This window comes from Corapipo altera, unplaced genomic scaffold (assembly GCF_003945725.1).
Source record: "Corapipo altera isolate COAL_440 unplaced genomic scaffold, ASM394572v1 58, whole genome shotgun sequence".
Classification (NCBI taxonomy): domain Eukaryota; kingdom Metazoa; phylum Chordata; class Aves; order Passeriformes; family Pipridae; genus Corapipo; species Corapipo altera.
In genome coordinates, this window is record NW_020884898.1 from 10,904,960 (window position 1) to 10,920,268 (window position 15,309).

The following is a 15,309-nucleotide window of genomic DNA, read 5'->3' on the forward strand; positions in this document are numbered from 1 at the left end:
AACGCTAACATTCCTTGCATGTGCGCTGAATGTCATACAATCACGAAACACATCGTCCTGTGCTTTTATTCCTCTTTGTCCTGTGCTAATCACCAAGCCATCCGCCCTCCATCAGGCTAGGCTAGGTGTACCTTTAAAAATAAGTAAGTTAAAACTACCACCCCACTGCATCTGCTGTTGACTTGCTAACTGCATGTGTTGCATGTGCTTGTGCTGTCGACTAATCCCACGATGCCACTGTGACCTTTGCCGTTTAACCCTTAGCCTTGCTTTACATCCCTGACTACCGGGTGGCTGAGGGACTGGCTAATAGATTGCCACACAACCAGTCACAGGATTTCAGCACCACCAGCTCCCACAACAGCTCCGAAAGGAGTGGCAGCCTCTCAGGTTGGTTCCACCGCCGTGGGCAGGGGAGTGAGGGACGGAGGGGTGTTGGCGAGCGGCTCGCCGCGGAGGCGGAAAGACCTCCCAGGCACAGGTTGAGAATTCCCATGAGAGTGCCTGCCCGCTAGTAAACACTGGAAAATATGAAGTTTCATTGGAACATCAGAGAACACTGGCACATGGGCCTCTACTTAAAGAAAAAAAAAAAAAAAGTTTTTTGGCAAAACCTATTTGGAGATAACTGGAGATTCCTCCCAGGTGGTGCTTGTCAGTGCAATTGCCAGCCTTGCCTTGTCACATCCCTTCCCTGACAGCACAGTTTGTGGAGCAAATGTATTTCTGCATCCATCCTCAGTTTATAGGCCTCCCCACACTGAACGTCATGAGGAGAGTAATATTTTTGTTGAGTGGTTAACAGATCCCCCACTCCCACGAGCTGTTTCTAGATGCTGTTCTTCAGTGAAGCAGCTCAGAAATAATTGTAGGGCCTGAACGATGACTGGGGTTTCAACAAATTGTGCCAAGCCTGCATACAAACAGGATGTAAATTTTATGTGTGTGCTGCATGTTCTATTGGAAACATGATGCATTTTCATCAGATGAAAATGATTGTAATACATGTGGTTGTGTATTATATTTAAACACACCTTTTTCCTGATTTCTTTAATTTTGCTTACTTGTTGCTTATGTTATGTATAACCGTCTTTTTTTTTTATTTTAAAACAAAAACTGAAGGGGCAGCAATTAAAAAGAAAACCTCTGAATTCCCTTAACTGAAATATGAGAGAGCTGAAGGGACTTAACCTTGATATTCATTCTATATCCCTAGCCTTTTGAATTTCCACTTTAAGCTGGAACAATTGTAACAGTAACAGACCAAATCTAGAAATTACTTCTTTATGTCAATTTAAATTACTATTCAAATTGAATCTTGAGATTAGAAGCCTATAATCATTGGCCCATAACTCAAATAGCCAAATGTGTTTGCAAGTCTTGTGTTCTCAAGGGGGAGTATTAGCTGGTTTGAGTGAGACTGAAAAACAGGCTCATGGCATTGACGGAGAGGGATCTGGGAGCGAGGTTCATACGATATTGCAAGAAAGGTTCTTGTTCCTTGTATGTGAGATGTATTGGCAAGTAGCTTAGGAAATCAGCTTGCTCTCCAGGCTGCATGCAAATGCAGAAATTGATGTGCTCAGGTACATATGTGGCAGTTATCAGAGGGCAATATCACACTTTAGATATGTTGACAGCTATGGCTGCCTAAAAATTTTCTCAGAAAATATGAAGTTTCCTTGGAAAATGCCAGTTAATCAGAAGCTGGATTTTGATCAAATATTTCAAGTGAAACATATTTTGCATAGTGTTTGTCAGTTTGAAATAAATCTTCTGAGGACACAAGGAAACTTCAGCTCAGTCTTTCTATGGCCAGGGCATTCCTGTTTTGACCAAGGCAGCTCACACCTGGGTGCCCCAATGCTCAGAGGAGTGTCAGATTATCGGAATGTAGAGTCAGTATTTTGCTCTCCCTTGCCCAGTAATTATGCCTTTGATACAGGATAATTATGTCTGTAATACACAAGAAACTGGGGGAGACCTTCAAATAGTCTGATAATTAAAGCATCACCGGAGTCGGAGACCAGCTTTGGTTACGTAGTTCCCATCAGGGTGAGCAGGGACTTGTTCTCTCACTTCCTTGGTTGGTACTTTAAGTACTACTTATTATTCTGACTAAGTTTCTGTCTCTCTTAAATGAGTATCATGAGAAATCCTATCCCACTGTGGAATGAAAAATAGCTAAAAACTCAACTGCTTTATGAGGCAGGGAAATTTTGTAGCTGTACTTTACAGAGCTCCCGGATTATATCAAAGCTGTGATCATCAGCCCAACTGGCAAATTCTTTTTCCAGGACCTGATTCATCTAGAGATTTAAACAATATAATTGAATTTCAGTGTGAGGAGACATTGAAACATCAAGCATCATTGCTATGGGGAAACAAGGCTGTGGTGCATCAGTTTTCAAACACACATCAGGCACTGTATGAGGTGTCTGTTCCACTAGTGTGACAGTGGAGTAACTCTGCCTGTGGGGACAGAAGAGAAATCTCCTCCCCAACTATACAGTGTAGGCTGCTTTCCCTACCAGTAATGACCTTGGAGTTCCCATCTTTGATTTCTTAATCTAAATGGTTCCTTGTCTCCCTGCTTCACTCTTTCTAATAACTTCATTGGCTTTAACCTATCACTCCGAAATCCCCCAAATCCAAATGACTCCACATTAGCAACCCACACATCCAGCCTCTATTGTACTAGTTTCCTAAAGTTATCAAGATGCTACACTTCCAAAATCTTCCTCACCGCTTCAACTAATCTCTAAGCTAAAGTTGTTCTCTGCATTTCCCTTCTCTGAGTATTCCTAGTTTAAATCCTCCTGCAACACACACACTCTTATGCATGTGCTTTTCTCCTAAAGCAGCCCCTCCTGCCTTAGCTCTACTTATGCTGACTTTTCAAAAATTTCCCTGCATCCCACAAGTTTAAGTTAACCTACTTCCTTTACACTGTTCTATGCCCCTGTTTCTTTATCCACTTTTTGCCTTACCTGTGCTTTGAAAGCTCCATTTTCCCTCCATAAGGTTCATGTGTTTGTTCCTTTATCTCCACCATCACTGGGGTTTCTTTTCATCATTTGAAATGTTCCTTCCCTTTTCAAGAAAGCTTCCCTCTCTACCAGGCTACAAAAGGAGGGAAGAGCCTGTCTTGCGTCCTAATAGAGGGAATACCAGCTCAGTTCACACGTAGTGAATGACAGGATCTTGGCTGGAATTTACTATGTGTCCCTCCAAAAAAAAAGAAGGAAGAGCTCTGATCTGGAATTGAGTACTGGAAAGGAAAGTCTTATTTGCAATGTGCAGTCAGGCCAATTAGAAACCTTGCTGAACTTGTTCCCTGTCTCTAGCAGGCACAACCAGAGGTGAAAGGAGACGGCTACTTCTGAGTCACAGAATCACCTTTTTTCTTCCCTCTCTATCCTTTCCTGTTTTCATCCAGCTGACACTTGGAGGTAACAGAAGAAAACCACTGTCTCCCAAAAAATCCCATGACATGTGCTTGTCTCTGTTGCTAGAATCGCACCTCCTTCTGGACTTCTCTGTGCCTAAATCTAGAGCCACAGCAAAGAAGGTGGTGCCCGCCAATGCACACCTGACAAGTCAGTTGTGGGTTTTTTGAGTCATTGATTCATTTTTACTTTTTTTTTTTCATAACTGATCCTTATAAATCAACAAGAGATGTCAGTGGGTAGGATGGATTAGACTGTGCTCTCTGAAACAGGAAAGGAATGAGTGCTGGCCAGCTGGGTACCCCGCTGGAAAGGCATGTGACAAACCGTTCCTCCACCCAACAGTCCAAAGAGCCTGAAAACCGCAACAAAACAGCAAAAAATAGGTGGTTCTCCAAGCAGTCAAGGGATTCAAAATGTTGTGCCATTCTTCCTCTTTAAGAATTTCTAACAAGAAAAAGAGGTCACAGCAAAATAAAAGAAGAAAAGCAAGTGGCATGAGAACTTTCTATGTAAGATCAGGTTCCCACAAATGGAAGTGTCTCAACTGGAGAAGTGGATATAAGGACAATAAGAGAAGAGCAGAGGGCCTAAACAAAATGCATTGCTCTCTTTATTTTTGCCAGCCTCATCCATTAGAGCTACACATCAGAAACAGAACCTCTTCTTCATAGTGGCACGAGATATTTGAATGCTGTGAAACAGTCCTAAAACATTGCACATGACTTCCTAATCTTTTAAAAAAACTGTGTTTCTTTTGTTTTGACAAGTTACTCTTGTCATTCTGGCTGAAAGATATTGAGTCTAACAACAGCTTTTTTAGATGGTGTCCTCAACCTCTATGTTTTCCACAGAAAGTGATTATGGAAAACTGTTATAGTCACACTGGATTCTGACATTTGAAATAATTTGCTATGTTTTATTATATTTTTATCTAGGAGTGAATTCAAGAAGTCATAAAGAACAGATGAATAATATCAGGAAATATATTTCTGATACAGAAAGACATGTCTTTCCTTGTTTGTGCACTACTGTGGTGCAAATGTACAGAGTTTTAAAAAGAAGTGATTTTCAGCAAATATTCAGAATATTTTTCCATTCCATTCTATTACTACTTATAACCTTGTGACAGCATTAGCACGTTGATGCTGATTCTGCTGAGATATAAATACATCTTCTTTTTCGGGGCATGCCATCTGGAATCAGAATTTTTTCAAAGAAATGTAAATAGCTAGCTTTTTTTTCCACATTACATCTCTAACATTTTATTTTTCTTTTTGGATTTGCAGGTGGCAAAGGAGGGAAAAAGAAGAAAACCAAAAATACTACCAAGCCCCAGAAAAATAATGGTTCAAACTGGGCCAGTGTTCCCCTCCCACCCCCTCCTGTGCAGCCACTTCCAGGCACAGAGCTGGAACACTATGGGGTGGATCAGCAAGAAGCAGGGTAATTTTTTTTTTTTCTTTTTCTTTTGAAGAAAAATCTGTGGTTTGCAGAGATGAGGCCTGTTTTGTTATTATTTTTTAATTTTGCTAAGTGACAATATTATTCTGTTTCATTTTAAAAAAAACCCCAAAACTAAAAGAGCGCTTTATCCTGTAGACTTATTCAAGGCTAGGGAGGAGAAATGCTTGAATAGCTTCTCTGGAGAGTGACTGAAGGTGGAAACAAAAGTGACCTTGCTTTATCATCATGTAGAGCTTCACTGCTTTCCCATGCTGAGAGGTATCTCACTTCACAGGTAGCTTAATTGAATTCTGTTGGGTCTGCATGCAACTGATGGGACTCAGAGTGAGTAAGGATGACATAATCTGGCTCTTTGTATTTTTTCACTGCTTTGATGTTTAAAAATATTAGAGCCAACAGAACAAAAAAAAAAAGAACACCACCAAATTGGATTATTTTTTGAAGATCAACCAATGGATAATAATGTTCTCATCGGCTTTTAGAAGAAATTTCACAGTTGAGGAAGGCATGCTAATTATAGGCTTTTTGTTGTTGCCATTTAAACAACTCTTAAGTTTCTAGAACCTTCCACTTATTTTTGTATAGCTTAAACTTGTTCTCAAGGGCACATAATCACATAAGAAGTGCTAAGTGAGAGGAAAGAGACATTGTCTGCACAGACAAAAATTACATAATGGTTTTTATAAAGTGTAATTACATGACATGCCAGGTTATCAAACTCTGGAAGAAAATCAGAGTATACAGAAAAATAGTTTACTGTGGTCAGTTCTGTTGGAACCTTAGAGAATAATTGTTCTGTCAGGGACAAATTTCTGCCTGTTTAAATACATGGATTAACCAACATTTCCTAAGGATGAAACATGTTTTAAAAAGACATTGTAATAGCTTTACTGAATAAAAATATTTCAGCATTGATCATTACTAGTTTTATAATGAAAACTAGAGCAATTACGTATTATTTGAGTTTATACCACGTCCTTCAACTCTTAAAATGAGTAACAACTAACTGTGTTAGTCAGTGGAATTCTTTTTAGAATGAACTCTAATAGAGTTAGAATTTCAAAGCAAATATAAGAGAAAATTAATATCCTTACTGATTGTAAGTGTTGTTTAAATCTCAAGGCAGAAAGTGTGTATAATCATGGTGTTCTCTATTCTGTTATAAAAGGCTAAAATAAATTTAAAATTATTTTAAATAATTGTCTTTATCAGTTTACATCCTTAAAACACATTTGCAGCCATTTCACTAAAACAATTATGCTATGGAAGGCAAAAAACCTGGATTTTCTTTCAGAACAATGAAGTAGCATAAAAGGTAAATGGAAATACCTTATAAAAAATCCCTTGTGACAGAGGCCTTGACTCCTCGGTTGCATAAAGTATCTGTAATTTAGCTGGAAGGAATGATGTTGGTCACCAAGACAACATTGGTTATTTAAGGATAAGGTAATCACCAGCCTTCCATATTCACAACAGTTCAGACTTAGTTTTTCTTCTGATTATCTTCTGAATTGCTCTTCTCTGGGTTTTGTAGTGCCTCATTAACAGTGGTTGTAGCTTGACCTCGTAATATGCATTTTACCAAACACACAAAAAATTTGAAGATAAGACTTTCAGTATCAGTCTGGAGCTGTTATTTGCAGCCACCTTTGTTGAAGAATGGATCTGCAATGCCCATACTTTCTCAAGATGTATCCAATACTAATGTCTGTTCTGTATTCAGGGGTTGATCTTGTTTCTGTGGTTTTCAACATGCTAAAATGGAATGAATCATAGACTCTGGTCCTTTATGTTGCCTTTAATGTGGACATAGTGGGCAAAAAAAACCCAAAACAACAACGCATTTTTTAAACTGTTTTGTTTGTCTTGATTTGTTTTGATGTACTCTGTCTGTGACAAGTTCAATGTGTTTTAATTTTATAACTAATTGCATGCTTTTGCTTGGTTTTATCTAAACTTGACAGTAAGAAAATGCTCATTATTTAGTCATTATCATCTATTTAGATTTTTCACTAATACTATGCATGTTCTTGAGCCAACCCCAGTAAAAGCAGCCTGCATATTTTTACTTTACTGTTACTATTTCTTGCTATTGATTGCACCTTAAAATGGAATATTAGCTGCTGGATGTCAATATATTTGATACTTATTTTCTGTCTTTGGAAAAAGTTAAGAAAATAATACCTTTCACATCAAAAAATCTTTTCTGGTGAGGCCTAGGGAGGGAAACATCCTTTATTGCAACTCTGTGTGTAATGAAACAGAACTGTAATGGAATGTGCCCATTATCCATCACCTTTATTTTTTATCTTGAAGGAAAAAAAAATCTATCAGTGTAATGAATCAAGTTTTTTAATAGTAAAAGATTACTATAGGATGAAAGTGCTGAGAATACAATAAAAACTATTACAAACATAGAGTCATGTTTTTTAACCAGAACTTAATAGAGATTTAATTAATGAAATTGCAGTCAGATCTCTAATATAGTTAAGATGCTTAGATTTTAATAAGAGTACTTGAAAAAAGTTGCATTTTCACTGCATTGGATTTACTCAGAAAACCAAAAAGAACATGGATGTGACCAATCCTCACTATGTTGGTACCAGAAGTTTCTGTAACTAAAACATTTATGTGAGGTGTAGTTACTATGTAGTCTCCTAAGTTTACTAGCTCTCTCTTGCAGGCTTCTTTTTTTTTTTTCCCTTCTTCTCTAAATGCAAGTTAGAACCTGTGGCTTTTTGGACATCTTACAATATGAAGGCAAGGGTTCTTGTACCTGAAATCTTGAATCTCAGTGTCCCAAGCTTCAGGCTTAGGCTGCTTTCCATTTCAAACAAAATTTAGGTAAAGATGAGGTACTTGTGCAGAATCTTTTCACTAAGAAATCTTTTTGTGAGAAATCTTTTTACTATCAAGCTGAACATTTGGGGATTTGAAGCAAGAAGGGTCAAAAGGCGAGCACTTCCAAAGCTCATTTATTCATCACTGAGAAGTCACCAGGGAGGACCTTTTTGCCCTGTCCCTTTTAAAGAAGAAGACATTATACCTAAGCATGAGGTTGAGAGAGCAAAAGTATATGAAAGAGTTATTGCATTGTACATTTTTAGCAGCATGAGTTAGGATGGTCCCTTCAGCCTTGGGTGCAAATGTCACGAGTGCGTATTGTTAGGAAGGAGAAATTACAGCTGGCCATATCTTAATTGTCTGCTAAGGATGAATATGTATCATCTAACATTTTCTTAAATCTCTGTATTATGAAAATGGTAATGATCAAACAGTGAAAAGCTCCTAAATGTCAAGGGTTAAGATCCAGCCTTTATTTTCACCTCTGTACACATACGTGTATTTGTGTATCTATATATTGTTATATCTACATATAGATTTAAAGTAATATCAGTGTTAATTACCAAATATGTCTTTCACAGACTTTTGGATGGAGTTGGTTTAGATCAAGTTGGTTTAGCTATCCAGAGTCTGTGCTTTTAAAAAGAGTCTGAATAAGGAAACGGTAGTCTAGTTAATTTTAGAAATCTATGAGTTTTGCTTAAAGTAAATGTTTGTTCATAATACAGGTTTTGCAACTTCTCCATCTCAGTGTTCCCAGCATTTTTATAACCTGGCTTCACACTTGAGAAAATTGACAGTAATTAATTTTTCTCGGGGAAATTGGTAGTTCCTTCCTTCCGAATCAGAAACCTTAAAGGAGTATTCTTGCACTGGTTTGAGAAATTAACTGTGTAGCACAACACATTGCCTGCCTGCATTGCAGAAAAAAAGGACCTTGTCAGCAGTCCTTGAAGGTGGAAAGAAGATAAAGTGACTTAGTAGATGATGCTTGGAAAATGGCCTTTAGAGAGTGAGATGGTTTTGACAGTGAAGGAGCTGTGAGAGCTTTTGGTTGTCTGGTTGCCTTTAGAAAAAAAAAGCTGTCTATCCTGAGTTATTTTGGAATACACTGGGAGTTAGGAAGAAATGTGTGCTGATGCTCAAGGGACCTGCTGACTGACTGGGTGTTTTGAAGATGGGAGAAGTAGACAGTTGAGATTTGAGTGGTGTGATCGTCAGCAGAGCTGTGCACAACTGAAGTTGTGTTCAGATTAGGGAATTACTCTGGGGAGATAATGCACAGGGAATGACCACAGTCACTAAGGCCTGTACACCTTGAGTGATGCCAGTGTCTCTAAGGGACAGGATCCCGAGATGATACTGTAATACAACACTGAATTGAAAGGTCCTGTGATGAGTAGAGAGACTGAAAAGGATTGACTTGCTGGTGAAGCTTACATAAAAAGTGATAACTAAATATAAAGCTTCTGTTTCTAGCCCTGATCAGATGTAGCATCACCCCTTACAGCTTTGGTATAAGGCAAAAATTGAACCACAAACACCTATGAGAACACCCCTTATATATGAAAAGAGAAGAATTTAGCGTTCAAGAATACTGGTAGTTGTTTATCTTTTAACTTACTTCAGGCAGATGTGTTGAAAGTGTTCCAAAATTCAGCAGTGTCTAGGTGGGTCCCAGTACAGATTGGTTAGGAGGTGGGGTGCTGGCAGATGTACCTTATCAGCTGGTGCTGTGACACAGCATATGCTTAAGGTCACTGCTGCTGTGACATGAATGTATTACACATCAGAGGAGATACCTATTTGTAGTGTGGGAAGACCAGCATTTATGAGGAAAGTGTAGCTTCAAAATAGAAACAAAGAGTAAATTTATCAACAAAGGGGAGGATGGAAGTAAATAAGTGCATAAGTGCAACTATGTAAGGCTTGCTCTACCTTTTAAGAATGCTGCTATTTTCGTGTCTAGGTCAATCTTCATGCACTCTCCTAGATTAATGATCCTGGAAGCGAGTTAGTTCATTGCTGTTGTTGATTGTGGTGTAACATTATCTAATCACCATTAACAAATGTGATAACGGGTCAGTAATTTTTTTGTTGCGCTTCTTGTTCGAGCTGCTTTGCTGTTGTGGGAAAAATTAAACTGACTTGGTAAGGACAATTTAAGCAATTATGACCCTGTTTTCATTAAATGTTAAGAAGTTCCACTGCATGTGAGGGTTACAGCTATGGCAGAAATCCCACCTGCCCTTTACACCCTCTACTGTGTGGCAGAGATGAGTTTCGATAAATACTAAGTTTATTTGGTTTTCATTTTAGATACGACAGTGATGGTTGGTGTCCACCTTTGCCAGTTCAGACCTACCTACATCAGGGCATGGAGGATGAGCTTGAAGAAGATGATGATCGTGTTCCCACACCTCCTGTCCGAGGAGTAGCTTCATCACCTGCCATCTCCTTTGGGCAACAGTCGACTGCAACTCTCACGCCTTCCCCACGAGAAGAGATGCAGCCAATGCTTCAAGCTCACCTTGATGAATTAACAAGGGCTTACCAGTTTGATATAGCAAAGCAGACATGGTAAATGTTTGAAGGGGGCACTCGTGATCTGGGAAATTAAAGTATAATAATAATAATAATAATAATTTATTCTTCTATGACATAAATATTGACCGTATTTAACAACATTTCAGTCATATTTCCAAAGAAGTAAAATGGAAGAAGAAATAGTAAAACTATGTCTGGAGTGTGAAGGCCTTAAACATTAGTAGGTGCTTTTTAGATTGTAGTGCTTGGTAATAAGTTGTATCTTGTCTAAAAGCATGTGAAAACAATGTTCCTCTGAAATTTTACATATGCTCAACTAAGTAGTTAGCACCCACCTACTGACAGCTTTTATACATTCAAGAGTACTCTCTCTTCAGGCTAGCAAACGATATGGATTTTTTAGGATTTTCAAAAATAATGAGATTCTAAATTCCTGAAAATCATTGAAAATAATGATAGTCACTTGAAATAGCACTAGAGCAGCTTTTACACGGTGTCACATGAGAATGAAGCATTTGCATCTCTGACTGTAGTTTGAAATACCATGAGAATTTCTGATTCATAGGAAAAACCCAGAAACAGTGGGAAGAAAGTTGTTAGTATTTACAAAATGGATCTAGTGTTTTAGAGTGCTTTATGCCTATTTAAAGGAAGAGCAAGCAAATACCACAGTAACATTTCCCCTGCAAAACAAACAGAAGCAATCTCTTCAGGGACTGAAAAAAGAACTTGTCAAGTGCACCAGGCTGGGGATGCGGTGAAGGTCAGTTGCTTCCTGGATGTTCCCTAAGCAGCAGTTGTCCTTTTACAACTTTTCTGCTCAGACAAAGCCCGTGAATCTCAGAGGAGAGGAGCAGAGCTAGTTACTGAATGGCACACTGCCAGCAGAGGAGCAGCAGCCTTTCTTCGCTGGTAAATAAAGCCACAAAGTTATTCAGCTTGAGCTCCCGTAAATAGATCAGGCAGGTAGGCAGGCGGTGCCAAATCAAAGCCAGCTGTTTTCCCTGGACACCGTGGAAGCCTGGAGGCTTGTCTGCAATCTGCACTCAATCAACAGGGTACTTTGGTCCCGCTGCAGTGCCACGCTGCCAAGCACGGACCCCGGCCTGCCTGTGGGACAGGCCCAAATCCCAGGCAGCAGCTAGACCTGGCCTACTGAAGGTAGCTGACTTCTGAGCCAGCACACAGATGCACACCCTGCCAGCACAGTGACTCGCTGCTGCATTTTGCAGCTGTTACCCTTTCTACGCCCTACAAACCTCAGGTTCCAGTCCAGGCACCGATAATGGAGTAGGACACTGCAGCAAAGCCTCTTGCAGCTGACAGGAAAGGTCTTGCTCCCTCTTTGGAGAAATGAAAATTGATTGGGAACTTTCATAATGCGCTTAGGAATATACAGATTTTAATGTTGCTCTTGAGTAAGGTCACAGTAATTGAGCTTGAAACTATAGGGAAAAAAAAATCAAGGAGATAACTTTTTTTCATACTGAGACCTTATAGGTATTGGAGTAAATATTGAGGGTTGCAAATACAAGTGATTTTTGTGCAATGGCATTGTTGAATGCTTTTATATTGTTTGGCTGGACATGTGTCGTGCTGCTCAAAGTCAGTAGAAAGTTCTCCATTGCTTTAACTGGGAAGGGAGATTTCTTAGTTTTCTTTTCACAAAGTTAACCTGTCCAGTGTAGAGAGAGGGGAAGGCGAAGCAGAAAGATGAGACCTGTCAAGTAGGTTACTGTGGGAGTAACAGCAGAGAAATATAGAGAACAGACAACTAGGAATTTAAGAAAGAGCACATTAGAGATTACTGGAAAAGTACATAATCATTATGGCCTTGATCCAGCAAATCACTTAAGTATATGCTTAACTACAAGTACATGAGAAATTGACTTCAATTGTTCTATCACAAGCTTAACATTAAGCATATACTTAAGCATTTTGCTTGATTGGGAGCTAATCACACTGTTTATTGAGGGTTAGTTAGATGGTAGTGCCCTTTAGCACAGTGTTTTGAACACTGCATAGCTAAGAACCTGGTGTCCAGGAAGAAAAGTATTCAAGAACTGCTAATCAGAAGGGGGGTTGTATATTGAAAAGGAAACATTTGCTCTGCAAATAGGTTTCAGAATAAGCTATAAGTTAAAACCTACAGAGCGGTGGAGATTGATTCCAGTGGTACTTAAGATTTACTGTGACATTCTCATATCTGATAGATTTACATTATGGGGGCAGGGGAAAAGCTCAATGAATAAAAAGAGAATTACTGTACTCATTGAGTGTAGGCAGTAATACAGCACAAAGTTTTCACTGAAAATATAGTAAAGCACAGAACCAAACATGTGACAGCTGTAATTTTTTTCTGTTATACTGATGTCCAAGCAAGAGAGCAGCAGAATCCTGGGTCCCATCCAGAGTGCTGCCGATTTGAATCAGGCCATGGCACCTCATGTACACTCACCCAAGGATTCCTACGTGCCTAAGTTAGCAATTTTAAGCATGGTGCATGCTCTTATGCCAAGGCCAGTCATGCCTGGGTCCCCTGGCACAGCTTGTGGTGTACCTGTTGTGGTGTGGGGAATGCTGCTTTGAAAGCTGATGGTGTTGTTTTCCTCTGTATCCTCTCAGAGACCAGGCAAATGAGACTCCAAATCCCATGGTTGCCTTTGGCCATTTAGCTATCCTGTGGTTTTTTTTTTTTTTATCTTTGTTTTTCTTTTTTTTTATTTGTAACTGCTGCATACAGTAATTTCACACATGCATGCCCTAATACTGCTGCAATTAAATCAATTAAACTGCTTGGAATAAAGCAAAATGAAAAGGCCTCACTGATAATGTGTTCACTGGGCTTGAAAATTTCTCCTGTCCTGCTGGCCATTTCCTCCTCCTTAGGGTGACTTCTGCTTCAGGGCACTGTGTCTGTTTGAGCAGAAGGAGTGAAATTTAAGTTTGGTTCAATGTGTGATTTCCAAGGTGGAATATTGGGTGAGACACTTAAATGCTAGGCTGGGATTCAGAATTGTGCTTTTCTGTGGGTTTCCTACCTGATTTATGCAGCCTCTGTGTATATCGCTCTTCGTCTGTAAAAGGACAGTCTTGACCTTCCCCATCCTAGAGGAGGAGAAGTATATTTAAGACTGGAAAGTGTGCAGGTACTCTGGTATTAGAAGCTATGGTGAATAACTGAACTGTCTTTTCTTGAGTTTAACCTAACAAGCACATTTTGTAAATCCACTTCAGGACCTGTTGAAAAGCGTGTATTTTGTTGACCCTGGGGTACAAAGTCTCATCCACTCTGATAACTTTTCCTGTTTGTTTGTGCAGGCACATCCAAAGCAATACACAACCTCCTCAGGCTCCCGTTCCTCCCCTAGGATACGTATCTGGAAACCTTATTTCAGATTTGGAAACAGATGTTCCAGACGAGGATGATGATGAAGATGATATTGAAGAAGAAACTGTAGAAATCAGTAGGCCACTAAGAGGTCTAGAACATACTCCAGGCTCCAGTATGGACAATCTAGACAGCTCTGTGACAGGTAACAAAACACAGTTAACAGTGACACCAACTTGTTCCTAACAGCAAAATACATCATCGGTCCAAAACTTTCTAAGTGAAAATTGATTCCACTCTATTTCTGTAACGTTTAAAATGTGTTAATACTAAACATTAAAGTTAAAGAAGGATTTGGGAATACTTTGCTTTGCTGCAAAATGATAAGAAAATTCATGAATTTTAAAAAGCTTTAAAGACTTGAAAGAAAACTCAATTATATCTTAGCTTTCATGAAAAGTTCATTCTACTAGAGAAGCAAGGCAGTTACATAAAAAGGAGGGGGGAGACCTCAGCTTAGGAATATATATTTTATAAATCAGAAGCAGCATAAAAATGTTATCTTAAAGCACTTTCAGATATTTTGCTGGGAAAATGCTTTCCTAGATGAACATAAGGAAGTTAAAGACTTCAGAGTAAGTGTGGTTAGATCACCACAATATTTATTTCTAGACTAAATGTAACATTTATGTAGGAAAATGTGTATTTTAAACCTACTTTGTGTTGCTGAATTTAGTAATTGTTCCTTTTCAGTAAAGCTATAAAATTATTCTGACCGTCCTTCCCTCACTGCTTCTTGCCCTTTGCATGACTTGGAAAGCTCCAACATCACCAAAGGGGATCCAGAAAGCCATGCTAAACTAATGCACAGGATCTGAATGAATAAAATGGCTGTTGGAGAAATGTAGACAGTGAAAGACATTTGGTTTTAAAATACATAATGTCCTTTTTTTAAGCATCAGTGTATTTCCCTTTCTGTTGAACTTGGGCCTCTATGTGATGTAGTGTGTCCATAAGGTGCAGGGGTACTAAAGACCCAAATGTCCCAAATGTCCCAGTGTCCATAGCTCATGAAAGCTAGTGGGTGCTGCTTCAGTCTTTGATCTCAGCAGGCAAATACTGATTGTTAGTTGTACCTTAAGGGAGACTTGTTCAGTACAACTTACTACCATAGTGCCACTGAATTCCATCTCATTGTTCTGGACCTTTGAAATTCCAAGGGTTGCTATTCTGAAAACACTGGGCAAATATGACAGTGATGGAGCATCAATACCTATAAATTTTCTTCCTTTTCCCTTGTTGAATGAAATAGTGTGTAGTTTAATCCCACTTTCCAGGTTTTCCTTCACCCTTGGGCCAGACTTCTTACCGATCTAATTAAGATTTAAGAATTGTATCTCTGCTGCTATGATTTGAAACCCAGATTCAACTGAAGGCCATAGAGTTAAAGTTTAAATCCCTGAATTGAGAAGGTTAACTTATTAGTGCATGAGTATGTTAAGTCACTTTGCTTGAATTTCCAGCATAATCTCCTTCGGGCTATAATTCTGCATATTTTTGCATATTTCACTAATGGCTTAGAAGTCTTTCCATTAGGAATGCAGTAGGAGTTTTGCAGTGGTAATACAGCAATAAATAAAAAAAATTGAGTTTGTATATCTTTTTCATTTG

At 38.9% G+C, this 15,309-nt stretch overlaps 1 protein-coding gene across 5 annotated transcripts in view; it reads left to right on the forward strand.

Annotated features, from left to right (window-relative positions):
- Nucleotides 1–15,309, forward strand: part of ROBO2 (roundabout guidance receptor 2) — a 1,057,727-nt gene that overhangs the window by 1,010,166 nt on the left and 32,252 nt on the right. For all 5 annotated transcript variants that reach the window (XM_027648665.1, XM_027648666.1, XM_027648667.1 and 2 more), the window contains 4 exons: nucleotides 265–390; nucleotides 4,739–4,895; nucleotides 10,080–10,340; nucleotides 13,629–13,843. In XM_027648665.1, the coding sequence (XP_027504466.1) occupies nucleotides 265–390; nucleotides 4,739–4,895; nucleotides 10,080–10,340; nucleotides 13,629–13,843 (759 nt within the window). The remainder of the gene's footprint in view (nucleotides 1–264; nucleotides 391–4,738; nucleotides 4,896–10,079; nucleotides 10,341–13,628; nucleotides 13,844–15,309) is intronic.